Raw genomic sequence first — 15,604 nt, 5'->3', positions numbered from 1 at the left:
GGTCTCCAAGCGCACGGGTTCGAATCCTGTCCACGGTCCGAGTGTTGGTTGGGCTTCTTCACTCGGGGCAACGGTTTCCTAGCGGGTGGGCATTGAGATAGGAGGTACCCCCAAAAAGTATTCCCTTTAGCTCATAAATTCCCGTGAAAAGCCCACATGGTATAAAAAAAAAGAAAAGGGATTAACAGTAAAGATTTTGTCGAACCTTTGAAAGTGAGAAAACAGAATCGGATATTGAGTTGAGTAAATGAATACGTGAATAATTGAAAAAACGTATCAAGCCAGGGAAGCGAACACTTGGCCATTATTAGTGTCACAACAGTAAACTCAACACTGACGGAGGGTTAGCAAATAACTGAGTGGCGAGTCTAACACATTGCGGCTTGAAGTCCCTCATTTATGTAAAGCACTCACTGCCTTCATTTGGCACGTGAGTTAAGTGCGTGCCAGCGTGTTACTGCCCTGCATCAAGGGACGCCTCCTCAGATACCTGTTACGTGTGGTTATTGACTATCAATATTATTGTTATTATTATTATTATTATTATTATTATTATTATTATCATTATTATTATTGGTAGTTGTAGTAGTAGTAGTAGTAGTAGTAGTAGTAGTAGTAGTAGTAGTAGTAGTAGTAGTAGTAGTAGTAGTAGCAGTAGTAGTAGTAGTAGTAGTAGTAGTAGTAGTAGTAGTAGCAATAGTAGCAATAGTAGTGGTGGTAGTAGTAGTAGTAGTAGTAGTAGTAGTGGTAGCAACAGTAGCAGTGGTGGTAGTAGTAGTAGTAGTAGTAGTAGTAGTAGTAGTAGTAGTAGTAGCAGTAGCAGTAGTAGTAGTAGTAGTAGTAGTAGTAGTAATAGTAATAGTAATAGTAGTAGTAGTAGTAGTAGTAGTAGTAGTAGTAGTAGTAGTAATAGTACTAGTACCTTGTATGTAAGAGGGTTGCTTGTCAAGGGAAAAAAACAAAAGAAAAAAAAGCATGTTTACACTTAATGCATAGTGGTGCTTTGGGCAACGTTTGAGATGCAAGCGAAGTATACGTCGTTGTCTGTATTTTGGAGTGTAAATACTGCGCACTTACGTAATACACTGAAACAGAAGAGAACACAAACGAGAAAGAAAAAAATAATGAACTACAGTTACTACACGATCCAATACAAAGACGTGCAGAGGTAAACATATGTAGTAATATTTTTCTATCGAGTTTTTTTTTTATATAACTTGCTTCTCTTATATTTTCACTAGTGGCCTTAACTTAAGCTAAATGCTATTGTCCTTAGGGAGAAAACACTTCTCTTCTGCTTAACTATCTCCTTAAAACTTTTTCTATTCCCGCACTCACTCGACCTCCTCCTCTGCCTCCCCCTCCACTGGTGTGTATTGTCGCTACCTTTATTGTTCTCTGGGACCTGTTGAAGTGTTGAATACCGCGCTGCAGGCGTCTTGCTAAATTATAAGCTTCTGCCGACACTCACAGTGGCCTTGTGCGCATGTGTGTTAGAATGCAGGCGGCGGTGCTATTGCCAGAAATGCTGAGAAAGGCGCTGATGGTGCTGCCATGAATCATTGTGCTGTTAGGGCTCGTGTGCTGAAAGGCTCCGATTTCTCGTTACAAGGTCACATAGATGATGAAACGGATTATCGACAGTTTTTAACCTGATAATGTGGAAATCTTGTTCTCCCTTTAGAACCATAAAAAAAAAACCCCACCTAATTTTAAACAGTGCCTCTGGAATACAGACGAGCTGCGGTGCCGGAATGTTTCAAAATAAGGTTCCTGCCGCTGCCACCACTACCACCATCACCATCTTAATTATCATGAATCCTTATTGCAGGATAAGAATAGGAGTTGTCTACCGGTTTCCGTCCATCCCTTCAGAACATATCCTCGCTAATCTGTGCATCATGGGCTACCATTATGTGTAATTCACTGTTTGATCTGCTGCAGTCTCTGACGAGACAGCCAGACATTACCCTACGGAACGAGCTCAGAGCTCATTGTTTCCGATCTTCGGATAGGCCTGAGACCAGGCACACACCACACACCGGGACAACAAGGTCACAACTCCTCGATTTATATCCCGTACCTACTCACTGCTAGGTGAACAGGGGCTACACGTGAAAGGTGACACACCCAAATATCTCCACCCGGCCGGGGAATCGAACCCCGGTCATCTGGCTTGTGAAGCCAGCGCTCTAACCACTGAGCTACCGGACCGTGTGTGTAACATGTGTGTGTGTGTGTGTGTGTGTGTGTGATATGAAAATTGGGTCAGTTTCTAAACCTCGAGTTCTCCTATTTATCTTGTACTATATTTCCTTTCTGAAACACTGACACAGCAGTTATTCTTACTTTTCATCACCGTCTTTCTTTTTCCTTTCTTCCTTCTCCTCCTTCTTCATTCTCTTTATTATGCATATTAACCTCACTTTCACGTATCTATATTCCCTGCATGTCTTTATGCACAATTAACCCCCTTGAATACTAGGACACATTTTTACCTTGAGATTTGTGTACGATTAAATCACTTTATTAATATTAGGAAGGATCTATGGAGGTCAGAAGATTAATGGCTACACTTTTCACTATTCCAATCACCAGCACGAGTTTCTGAAGCTGTATAAAATCACCAAATAGTAAGCAGAATGAATATGAAAACGTGTCATGGTACTGAAGGGGTTAAAACCAAGCTTCATACTCATTTTCATTACCACTTTTATTTTTCTCCCACCACCTCCTCATTCTGCCCTCATAATGATATCCACCATTATAATCCGCATCACTATCACCAACATCATTATTTTCCAAAGTTGTTTACACACTCTTATATTCATCCACCATTATAATCCTCATCACTATCACCATCATCATTTTCCCAAGCTATTTGCACATTTATACATTTACCCTCCCTTTAAATCCCAGTCATGCATGGTCCCTTTAAAAACCCCCGTTCTGTCATCAAAAGAAATGCCTCAAGGTCACTTCATCTATATATTCATTACTAGCATTACCATCATAATTTTCTCAAGCTATTTACACATTTATACATTAACCCTCCCTTTAAATCCAATATTCATTCATGGTCCCTTTAAAAACCCACGTTGCGTCATCAAAACAAACGCCTCAAGGTCACTTCAGATTTCTTCGCGCAAAATTCGAAATGCTTTAAGTTGTCTTGAGTGTTTCTGGGAATTCCCGCTTCGACCCCTGTTGTTGGAGGCAGGCCAAGCTTCGGTGGGGCGGGCAGGCTTCCATTAGCACTATGACTTGACGGAGTTTGGCGCTGTGGTTAAATGGCACAACGTGAGTTTCCGGAAAAGGCTTCTGCTGCTCTGCTTCCAAGATGGTCGTTCTGCCGCACCAAGGGGGTAAGTACACGGATTTTCTCTATTTTGGGTCATGTTTTCGTGCAGTATTTATGTTTCAGGGTTTATGTTGAAGTTTGTTTTCCTGGTGGCGGGTTGTCATACCGGTTGACTTGTCTTGACCCCTTCTGTGCCATGACGCGTTTCCATATTCATTCATTCTTACTATTTAGTGATTGGAATTATTGCAGTTTCAACCAATACACCACACGGAACTACACACATTTCTCACGGTCTAGATCACACTCCTACAAGCATTTCTAACCCCATTTTTTACCCTGTCGGAAATGAATAATAACTTCAGGACAGAATTTCCAAGATTTACTTCAATTTTAGCTCTGGATCCTTCCACAGCAGTCAGTCAGAGGGTACTGAGTGTGTTCGTGTGTTTGTTATTAATATTGTGCAGGCGCTGTAGCAGTCTCTCAGTCAGGTTAGGTTAGGTTAGGTTTTTGGTTTCCCCACCTTCAAACACCACTTTCCCAGGAGGACCACCCCTAAGCTTGTTAGACATAGGGAAAAAGAAATATAAGATTGGGTATATTGGTTGAAACAGCAAATATACCTAATGATTTTATAGAGCTTCAGAAACTCATGTGTGGGGTTAAGATAGTGTAGAATCTAACCATTAATCTTCTGATCCTTCCTAATGTCAATGAAATAGTCTAATTGTACACAAATCTCAAGGTAAACATATGTTCTGGTACTGAAGGGGTTAACAGGTTTCTGCGTTGTAGTTTGTTGGTGGTGTCTTTCATTATCAATGCATGATTGTCTTCTGTTACTGCCATGAACCTTTTCTGTGGTCTCCCTTCCTTCTGTCTCTTTATTTTATCTACTGCTGCCATGTTAGTTATATAAGATAGACTAGTTTAGGATAGAGAAGGCAACTGTGGCAGGCAAGGTTAGATTTGATAACTTCTAACCTAATTCTGCCCTTACTAATAATATCTGATGTTGCTGCTCTTCATGTCACCTGCAAATTCTGCTTACAGTGTGTGAGTTCCAAGGCAGCTTAACTTGGGGAATGCTTGCAAATGGTCGTATTTTCAAAGTTGTGTAGGTTTGAATTGGTGTTAAGTATGTGTTTGCTGAAAGCTCAGGGGAAGTTTGGCATTGCACTGCTGGTATTCTGCAGTAATTCTGGCAAGGCACACCTGGTTAGGATGTGTTTGGGTTCACGATTGCCTGTATAGCAATGAGCATGTCTTGTGATCAGTGCACTTGCTTGAAGACCCACATTTGCACTATATTATGCTTCACCAATTCTGCCAGTAATGTTGTTGCTTGAGGACATGCAAACAGGGGTTAACCTTGCACTCACTTATTGATCACACCTTCTCATGTTGCCTCATAATGTGAGCATGCTATCGTACCAATCTCTTCAATTTGATTGCCTATTTTCCCATTTTGAATCTGATGAATAACCCATTGATGATTGTGCATAGCATTAAATGCTTTTTTTTTTTTATTGTATTTTGAGTGACTATAAGGCAATAGGTAAAGATTTATATAGTGTGGTTAAGGCTAGTGATGTAAAGCTTATTACAATAATGTCACAAACGTTGTAATGAATTATAGACAATTTGTCTGTAAAGTGCAGTGGGGGAGGGAGCTGGTGGGCAGCCAGTCAGCAGTCTCTTTCTGCATCGCAACAGAAAAATGGTTGGGATTTGCGAGAGAAATGTGTTGCAGATTAGTTTAAAGCCTTTCAAAACTTATATCAAATATATTATTTCATTCATGAAAGTGGTGAATGCTCACCAACTAAAATTTGCTGTATTTTTATATATATATATATATATATATATATATATATATATATATATATATATATATATATATATATATATATATATTTATTTATTTATTTTATATATATATATATATATATATATATATATATATATATATATATATATATATATATATATATATATATATATATATATATATATATATATATATAATGTTTGTTTTAAAGGGACATTAGTAGATGTAAGATTGTAAAGGAAGAATTATTTCATCCTTGGAGCACTCCTGAGGGTGAGGCACTGCTCTCCTTGCTCTGCCTTGTGGATCACTGTGTTGTGCTGGGAAGTTTTGATGGAGTTGGATTTTTGAACTTGAAATAGTCTGTAACTCTCCTGGACCCTAAAGAGAACTCATATATGAAAGGCTTAAAAGTTCTGTCAGTTTTGAGTTTGCCAGAGAGAGACAGACGGAGTTTTCTTTATTTGATTTATAAGATCCAATTTGGATGTTTAACAGGGGAGTGGGGGGGAAGAGTGGCTGTGAAGGAAAGGTGTATTGATTTGTATGGTCTGTCAGGAGTGGGTTTAGTATTCTGTGCTTTAAATTTTATGTATATTATGCTTACAACCATATATGATTTTTACTCACAATCTAAACTGGAAACCACATCTTAGGGCCAGCTAAAACAGCTCTTATGAGGTGTTATGAGTTATCTCTGCCTGATTTTCTCACTTCCCAGCCACTAATTCATATATGGAGTATGCCTTACTCATATTATTGTCTTATATAGGATGGAATCAGAAGCTTTTCATCTTATCATTTCCTCTCCTCCAACTGACTGTCTTCAGCATCATTCTCCTCACTGCAAAGCTGCATCTCTTGCTATCTTACACTGCTATTTTTGTGTTCACTGCTCTTCTGATCTTGCTAACTTCATGCATCCCCTCCTCCCATGACCTTGCTGTACAAGACTTTCTTTATTCTCTCACTTCCATTCTGTTTATCTCTCTAATGCATCTCTTTTGTGATCAGCACCTCAGTGGGGCCTTGGTTGATTGTTGCTTGTTATTGCTCTTGGCCAGTGCCCCTCCTACTTGAGAAAATATAAATAAATAGATAAACTATAAGTATATAAGGTGTGAAGAAATATGTGTCAGCTTTGGTGCTGGTTCAGCTTTTCCATTGCATCCTGCATGAAACACATTTCCCAAAACAGAAAACTTTGTTCACACATTCAGAGGACTCACACGTATGACAAAGAATAATGAAAGAGTCTGGCATGTGTTTGCTTTGTGCCGAGTGAATGTGTGAGTCAGTGAGTGTGTGTGTGCAGATTTGTGAACTGAGCTGTGAATAGCCAACTTTCCTCATGTGACTAGGCTCCTGTTTGTTGGAACTCACCGCTACACTTTTGTCAGAGTTCAGAACTGAAATGTGAGAGTTACGGCAAAACTAAAAAGCCACTTACTAATTTGTGGTCCTGTTTGCTATCAAATGTTTAACTTTATATGTTACGTACTTACATTACAGTGATGTTCTGGCTCTGCTGGGTTTCCTTTACATTCAGAATACAATACTTAGAGATGATTTTGCCCTTGTGTGTGTGTGTGTGTGTGTGTGTGTGTGTGTGTGTGTGTGTGTGTGTGTGTGTGTGTGTGTGTGTGTGTGTGTGTGTGTGTGTATACCTAGTTGTATTTACTTAGTTGTAGTTTTACAGGGCCTGGGCATTATGCTTGTGTGGCCCCATCTTCATATCTACATTTGTCCAACTTTTCTTTAAAGCTATGCACACTCCTAGCTGACACTACATCTTCACTCAGGTGTGTGTGTATTTACCAAGTTGTATTTACCTAGTTGTATGTTACAGGGTTCGAGCAGGGCTCATAGTGACCTGTCTCCATATCTACATTTGTCTAACTTCTCCTTAAATTTGTACACACTTTCTGCTGTTGCAATCTCTTCACTTAATCCATTCCAAATATGTGTGTTTGTGTGTGTTTTTTTTTTTTTGTGTGTGTTAATTATGCATTTCTATTTATTATTATTTCAGCAATTCTGCACATGTATGGAAAAAAATACTCAAACAATAGTTTTTCCAATCCTTCTAAGGAAAATAAAGTAGAACACAAGAAGATAAGAGGATAATGAGAGTGTAAAAGACCAAAACAAAGTAACACTCATGGCATTTGTAGTTACTTTTCACTTCTTTATATACTTAAAAAAAAAAGAAATACCTTGAATTAGCAATAGTCACTCGTTCTCATATTCCTTAAAAAAAAAAAAAAGAAAACTTTGCAATTTGCCTTACCTCACCCCCGAAAAAAAAGAAATATTCAGAAAACTGTGCGATTTGAAGGTATCATAAAAAGACATGGTAGTATATGAAGGTCTCTCTGTCCCTCACACTCCTGGCAGGGAAGGCATGAAGGCAGAGTGTGACATTTGCTGTTTTCTTTAGGGAGGGAAAGTTGTAATGGTGTTGAGAAGTTTTGCTGTGGGAGAGAGAGACTTGAGCACCTGTTGAGCTCTTTACTTATTTACTTTTACATGTGAGAGAGGCCAGGGAAGGGCATCAAAAAGCCTGCTAACCTGACACTCCTATAGCAAATTTTATCATTAGTAGATGGAAAGTCCTGAGTGTAGGTAGAGGAAATCCACACAATGAGGCCCTGATAGGTTCAGAATATAGAAAAGATTTTGGAGTTATAGTTAGCTCCAATGTCAATATAATAAAACAATGCATAGAAGCTAGAAATAAAGCAAATAGGGTACTGGGATTCATTTTCAGGAGTGTTAAAAGTAGAAATCCTGAAGTAATATTGAAGTTACATTTGGCGCATCTAGATTATGGTGTACAGTTCTGGTCTCCACATTATAGGAAGGATATAGGTCTATTAGAATCAATGCAGAGGAAAATGCGTGAAATGATACAGGGGGTGAGAGATGCTTCATGCAAAGTGAGAATAAATAAATGATCAAATAGGAGGAGTTTCATATGAGAGGTCAGTTTAATTCCAGAGATTTGATGTATTGAAGCCTTGAGTTGTCAGTGTAGTGAGAGAATATGAAGATAGACCTAAGACTTGCCTGTTTATCCCTTCTAGTACTGTGATACATTTTTACCTTGAGATTTGTGTACAATAAGACCATTTTATTGACATTAGGAAGAGTTTATGGAGGTCACAAGATTAATGGCCAAAGTCTTCACTATTTTGATCCCCCACACAAGTTTCTGAAGCTGTATTAAATCACCAAATAGTAACTGGAAGGAATTTAAAAACACATCCTGGTACTGAAGGGTTAAGTAGTCAGTGTAGCAGGAGAATAAAAAATATACTGAGGTTAATCTGGTTAAATAGCCAGTATAGTAAGGAGCTATACTTGAGTTTTCCTGATTGGCTAGTCAGTGTAGTGAGGGTATGAAAAAGTATACTGGGCCTTAATTTACACTGTTTAGGGGGAGAACAAGAAGGAATACTGGAGCTAACCTGTTGAAAGTCAGTGTAGAAGAACAAGAAGATACAGTAGGACTTGCTTACCTGTCGAAAGTCAGTGTAGAACAATAAGGTATACTGGAGCTAACCTATTGAAATAGTCAGTGTGGAAGAACAAAAAGGTATACTGAGGTTTGCTTACCTGTTAAAAGTCAGTGTAGGAGAATAAAAAGGTATACTGGAGCTAACCTGTTGAAATAGTCAGTGTAGGAGAATAAAGAGGTATACTGTGGCTTACCTGTTGAAAGTCAGTGTAGGAGAACAAGACAGAATACTGGAGCTTGCTTACCTGTTGAACCAGTCGTCAGTGTAGCGAGGGTAAGGGAACGGGTCATTGCTGCTAAAGTCCCAGCTGGCTCGTGCATTCTGTGGCCAAGAGAGAGTACCATTAGTCTTGTGAAGCTTGCAGTCACCACCACCACCACCACCACCACCACCACCTGTCATTATTTTTTCTTGCTACATTGAATAGTGATGTGATTTGAAAGGCTGTGGTATACTTTAAAAGGGTGTATGATTAGCTTTGGGGTAGCCTTTTCCTCCTTCTAAGGGTGGCTGCTTACTAATGTGTGCAGTTTCACTTATACAAATGAACCACAGGAGTGTTTTTGTGTCTGCTGTGAAGTACTCTCATGGTTGGATGTCATTATAATCTCCAGCACTCTCGTATTTATTCTTCATAATTTTTTCGTCTCACCCTTAAGACCTCTGATATTTAAGTCTTTTCATGGTTTTTTTCCTCTCAGCCTTAAGACCTCTGATATTTAAGTCTTTACATAATTTTTTCCTTTCAGCCTTAAGACCTCTGATATTTAAGTCTTTACATAATTTTTTCCTTTCAACACTTAAGACCTCTGATATTTTAGTCTCAACCTTTCAGTAATGGGGCGCATTTTTATCATGAGTTTTGAATATGGTTAGACAATTTTATCTACACTAGGAAGGGTCTTTGAACTTTAGACGATTAATGGCTAGAGTCTTCACTATTTGAATCCTTACATAAGTTTCTGAAGCTGTATAAAATCACCAAATAGTAAGCAGAATGAATATGAAAACACATCATGGTACTCAAGGGGTTAAGATCTCTGATATTTTAAGTCTGTCGTTATTCTTAGCAGGTCTGAGCATTGAACCTTGTCACTGCTATGTATTTGCTATGTCTTTCATGAATCACTAACCACTCTGGGACATTTCTTCTCTTTCTACAGCCACCTCTAAACATTAAAGTAGTGGGTATGAATTGTAAAATCTATTAATCCCATCGCTTTCTTTCATATAGGTGCTCATCAAGATTTCATACATTGCTTTTTAGGGCTTTCAGTTGTTGCGGGGATGTTTCTTTTCTTTGTATAGCCACCTTCAAACATTATACTGGATAGAAATTGTAAAACCATTAATCTCATCCCTTTCTTTCTTGTAGGTGCTCATCAAGATTTCATACATTGCTTTTTAGGGCTGTGCATTGGTGCTGTGATGTTTCTTCTCTTTCTATAGCCACCTCTGAACATTATACTGGATAGAAACTGCAATATCTATTAATCCCACCCCTTTCTTTCTTGTAGGTGCTTATCAAGATTTCATACTTTGGTTTTTAGTGCTGAGAATTGTAGCTTATGTAAGGGTTAACAGCAAAGGGGAAAAAACTAAGTACATTGAAAGATACAGTGGAAGGATAGCAAACTCTGATATATTAGTTCTTAGCCCTTTGACTTCCACTTGGTAAACCTTTCCTCTTTACCAATCACTCTGGGACATCTTTACTTGTCCTCATCCAATCTCTGAACTGGGAAGAAATTGCAAAATGTATTCTTTTTATTGCTAACTTTCTTGTGGATGCTTATAAAGACTTCACTCATTGCTTCTGGTGCTGCTAAGTGTTGTGTGACACAGTGAAAGGGTTAAAGTATGTTTGTATTCTAAAAACTGAAGGTAAACATGAGGCCAAAATGATTACCAAGACTTGAGTGACTTTTGGTTGGCTTGTGACTGTTTTAGCTTTACTGTGGGGCTGTTAAGTGTTTTATGTCACAGTGAAAGGATTAAAGTACATTCATATTCTAAAAACAAGATAAACATGAGTCTGACTTGTTACCAATGAGGCCAAGATGATCACCAAGGCTTGAGTGACTTTTGGTTGGCTTGTGACTGTTTTAGCTTTACTGTATGAAGATCCACACTTGTCAATGATTACTAGTTCTCTTCAGTGCATTTATCTCCTGTTCTTTTAATTCTTAGTCCATCTTTTTTTTTTATTGCTCTTTCTCATTTCGTTTTGGTGTTTAATCTTTAGTGTATTCTTTATTTCCTATTTGGCTGTTGATCCACATTTGCCAATGATTACTAGTTATCTCCTGTTCTTTTAATTCTTAGTTCATTTTTGTATTCGTTTTTTCTCATTTAATTTTTAGGTGTTTAATTTTTAGTGTATCTTTTTATTAGTTCTTTATTTGCTATTTGGTTGCTTCTGTTTAGAGTCACCATTGCAGAGATCTTGTCTCCACCTTACTCCGTCCTCTCTATTACTATGTCCAGTGTGTATTTCTGTAATCTATCAGCAGTGAATGGAAGGCACAATAACATGCCCTCTCCTAACACACAGTAGATGTATTCATGTAAAAATTGTTTCTTATATTCCCAGTCTCATGGGTTTAAATTTTCCCCGTGTAAAAATGTCTTGACTGAGGCCGGCACCAAGACGAGCTAACTAACCTCTTCTCACATTTTAAAGTCAAGCCAATTAACTCTTGCTCTTTCAACTTAAAAGTGCTGCCCTCACAACTTTTGCTGGAGAATATTTTACAGTCTCTTTGAGCAGGAAACACTCTGATCTGCCTGCTTCCTTCCACCCATTACTAAATCTGCTTGTACAGGTTTGGCTTGTATGAAGCTATCTGTATGTATATGAGATGGTTCCTTGTTCATATTCCTTGTGTTTCCTTACTAGCTTTTTATGGCCTGTTGTTTAATGTTATCTATATGTATAGGATTCTATTAGTACATAAATATATAGTTGGTACGAACAGAAAGTTAATTTATTTGTTTTTATCGCTCCTTTAGCCCCTTCAGTACCATGACGCGTTTCCATATTCATTCTACTTGCTATTTGGCGATTTTATACAACTTTAGAAACTTATGAGGGATTAAAATAGTGAAGACTGTGGCCATTAATCTTCTGACCTCCATAGAGCTTTCCTAATGTAAATAAAATCATCTAATCATACTCAAAACTCACAGTAAAAATGCATTTCACTACTGAAGAGGTTAACCATATATCTTCTTTTCAATCTGCTCACATATACTAAAGTGATAAGTGATGCATTTTGTCCCATATCCAACTTATTCTACTCTGCATCAGATGTAACCTGTAGAATTATCATGCTTCCCCAGGTGTATGTGTCAGAGTAAGACAAGGGTACAAGGAACTGGGTGGGTGTAATCTGTGAAGCTGAGCCATCACATCAGTCAGCGATCAAGGGAAGGGAGGAGAAGGGGAGGGAAGGGAAGGGAAGGGAAGGGAAGGGAAGGGAAGGGAAGGGAAGGGAAGGAAGGAAGGGAGGGAGGGAGGGAGGGAGGGAGGGAGGAGGGAGAGTAACTAATCCTTGACATTAATCTGAACAAGTTGTTGGTGTGTGTGTGTGAACCAATATATTGCCATGTCCTTTGTTGAGAGATTTGATACCTCCCTCCTCCTATCTCATACACACACACACACACACACACACACACACACACACACACACACACACACACACACACACACACACACACACACACACACACACACACACACACACACACACACACACACACACACACACACACACACACACACACACACACACACACACACACACACACACACACACACACACACATATCACTCAATATCTCTGTACAAATCCCTACCTAAGCTTTCACTCCATCACTGCTTAAGATCCTTCCTTCCCTTCCCTCTCCTCTCCTCTCCTCTCCTCTCCTCTCCTCTCCACCATCTAGAGACCTTCCTTGTTCCACCTCTCCTCTGCATTACTAACCCCTCCTCTACCCATCTGTTACCCCTTCCCTTCTCTTCTCTTTGCTTTAGTAGTGCAGTGAATGAGATTTCACGTACATTAGACAGCAAAAGGAACAAGGGAAGTTGCTATATAAATGTACAGAAGCGGTTTTCACTCACATAATTGGTGCGTAGATCTGGGTGCATGTAGTCAATACCTGTGGGGAAAGATAGAGAGGGATGGTTGTAAGCTAGGCAGAATCAGCTGTGAGAATGATTAATAGCCAGGTAAAGTTGCAAGTAAGAACAGGTATTAGTTTTGATAGATTTTGATGTGAGAATGGTCATAAGTTAGGCATTATTGATATGTTTGGGAAAATTAGATGTAGTTATTAGCTGAATGAGGTGAAGTAGTTAGACAATGTTAAGCTTATGGAGAGATGCAAAACACTGGTTATTAGACAGGGCTGTTGATGAGAGAGGCAGCATTAGCAAAGACTGTTTAAGTGTATGAATGTTAGTTTTAAAGAGAATATTGGATAGATTCATGGAGGAGGTGAAGTAACTATTAGGTAGACAATGCTAGACTTGTGGAGAGATGCAAAACACTGGTTATTAAATAGAGCTGTTAATGAGAGGGGCAGCATTAGCAAGACTGTTCAAGTGTATGAATGTTAGTCTTAAAGAGAATATTGGATAGATTCATGGAGGAGGTGAAGTAATTATTAGATAGACAATGTTAAGCTTGTGGAGAGATGCAAAACACTGGTTATTAGACAGGGCTGTTGATGAGAGAGGCAACGTTAGCAAGACTGTTCAAGTGTACGGATGTTAGTGTTTAAAGAGAATGCTGGGTAGATTCATGGATGTTAGTGGCTGATAGGAAGTTTTCAGTATGCCCAATTGTTGTCTTGTGTATATCAAATGAAGTTTTTGCAATGTATTCTTCTTCTTAGCAAAATGTAATGAGCAAAACTAGTGTGAATTTTTATACACACTGCCTTGCTTATCCTGTCACTCTCAATATTATAAAAAGATTATTTTGCACAAGTTGTCATTTGATTGACTTTGAGATGTGTTTTTAAATGAATCTAGTTTTCCTTTTCAATTTAGTATTCTTGTCACAAATATGATGGCTCTTGTTTTATTGCTATTTCTCTCTTGAAAACTGTCAGCGCCATCATTCAGGTCTCTCCCTTACTCCCTTATCATTCATCATCAGTACCTCCACCACCACCACCACCACCACCTCCACCATTCACATCCCCTGCACTGTCCCCTCCTACCTCTCCTCCTCCCTCCATCCACCACCAGAGCAATTTGATGTGCATTCCCTCCCTCCTAACTCATTTTGTTTGATATCTCTGCTGCCTCTATATACACTACTACTACTACTACTACTACTACTACTACTACTACTACTACTACTACTACTACTACTACTACTGCTGCTGCTGCTGCTGCTGCTGCTGCTACTGCTACTACTACTACTACTACTACTACTACTCCTCCTCCTCCATCTTTCTCCTCCTCCTCCTCCTCCTCCTTTCTCCTCCTCCTCCTCCTCCTCCTCCTACTACTACTACTACTACTACTACTACTACTACTACTACTACTACTACCACCAGTAGCCTTACCGTCATCCATGATCGCCGTGGTCACATTGCGGCCAGTGTAGCCTTGTCGCCACGCCGCCTCCACGTTCAGGTCCAGGCGCGGCTTGCCCCCGTTTTGGCCCACGTTTTTCTGCGGGGGAGACACAGTACAGTAGGTCAGGTGAGGTTAAGCTCTTCTATACTGGGATGCACTTTTTACCATGTGTTTTTGGTGTGACTGAATGGAGGTCAGATTAATGGCCACAGTTTTCACTATTTTGAACCCTTCAGTACTGGGTCACATTTTTACCTTGAGATATGTGTACGATTAGACGGTTTTATTTACATTAGGAAGAGTGCGTGTAAGTTAGAAGATTAATGGCCACAGTCTTCACTTTTTAGACCCCCACATAAGTTTCTGAAGCTGTATGAAATCGCCAAATAGTAAGCAGAATGAATCGTCACAGTACTGAAGGGTAAACATTTCAGTACTTGAACGCAATTTTATCACGAGTTTTTGGGTGTGATTAGACGATTTTATTTACATTAGGAAGGGTCTATGGAGGTCAGAAGATTAATGGCCACAGTCTTTACTATTTTAAACCCTCAAATATGTTTTTCAAGCTGTGTAAAATCACCAAGTATTAACCAGAATGAATATAAAGACGCCTCTTGGTACTAAAGGTAAACATTTCAGTACTTGGACGCAATTTTATCATGAGTTTGGCTTTGATTAGACTATTTTATTGACATTAGAAGGGACCTATGTACGTCAGAAGATTAATGGCCACAGTCATCACTATTTTAATCCCTCACATAAGTTTCTGAAGCTGTATAAAATCACCAAATAGTAACCAGAACGAATATGAAAAACGCGTCACGGTGCTGAAGAGGTTAATTAAAATGATTCTGGGACAGTAATAGCTTTGAGTGTTGTTGACATTGTGTTATTTCGATGTGTTTTTAAGGTGTTTTGTTTGGGTGACGTGTTTTTGCAGTGTTAATGAATGGTGACGCGTGTTTACATTGGGGAGTAAGAGAAAGGAAAGGAGTGTTTGTGATAATTTTATTTGAAGATCCTACTTAATTTATTTACTTATTTGTGTTATATATTGCTTATTAGTTTGTTTATTCATTTGTATTAGTGTATGATATTGTTTAGTGTGCTGACTGACTGACTGACTGACTGACTGACTGACTGACTGATTGATTGATTGATTGACGGATTGGCTGACTGCATAATATAGATACTCTCTCTCTCTCTCTCTCTCTCTCTCTCTCTCTCTCTCTCTCTCTCTCTACGGACAAAGTCTTCTGATTGGTCGTTAGGGAGCCATTCAGCGCGTGGCTTTCCTCAACCCTTCCTCCCCTCTCTCTCTCTCTCTCTCTCTCTCTCTCTCTCTC

General features: G+C 39.0%; 2 protein-coding genes across 2 annotated transcripts in view; one reads left to right on the top strand and one right to left on the bottom strand.

Moving 5' to 3' along the window:
* LOC123518529 (neuroendocrine convertase 2-like) overlaps positions 1 to 15,604 on the bottom strand; it is a 241,273-nt gene that overhangs the window by 15,070 nt on the left and 210,599 nt on the right. The window contains exons 4-6 of the mRNA XM_045279329.1: positions 14,243 to 14,351; positions 12,786 to 12,823; positions 8,901 to 8,977 (exon numbers count right to left, since the gene is read on the bottom strand). Coding sequence (XP_045135264.1) covers positions 8,901 to 8,977; positions 12,786 to 12,823; positions 14,243 to 14,351 — 224 coding nt within the window. The remainder of the gene's footprint in view (positions 1 to 8,900; positions 8,978 to 12,785; positions 12,824 to 14,242; positions 14,352 to 15,604) is intronic.
* LOC123518530 (gamma-glutamyl hydrolase-like) overlaps positions 3,326 to 15,604 on the top strand; it is a 265,838-nt gene continuing 253,559 nt past the window's right edge. Inside the window, exon 1 of the mRNA XM_045279330.1 lies at positions 3,326 to 3,365. Coding sequence (XP_045135265.1) covers positions 3,341 to 3,365 — 25 coding nt within the window. The 5' untranslated portion in view covers positions 3,326 to 3,340. The remainder of the gene's footprint in view (positions 3,366 to 15,604) is intronic.

This window comes from Portunus trituberculatus, chromosome 44, assembly GCF_017591435.1.
Source record: "Portunus trituberculatus isolate SZX2019 chromosome 44, ASM1759143v1, whole genome shotgun sequence".
In the NCBI taxonomy this organism is placed as follows: domain Eukaryota; kingdom Metazoa; phylum Arthropoda; class Malacostraca; order Decapoda; family Portunidae; genus Portunus; species Portunus trituberculatus.
Note: the sequence above shows the minus strand (reverse complement) of the source record. Positions and strands in the feature narration are given on the sequence as shown.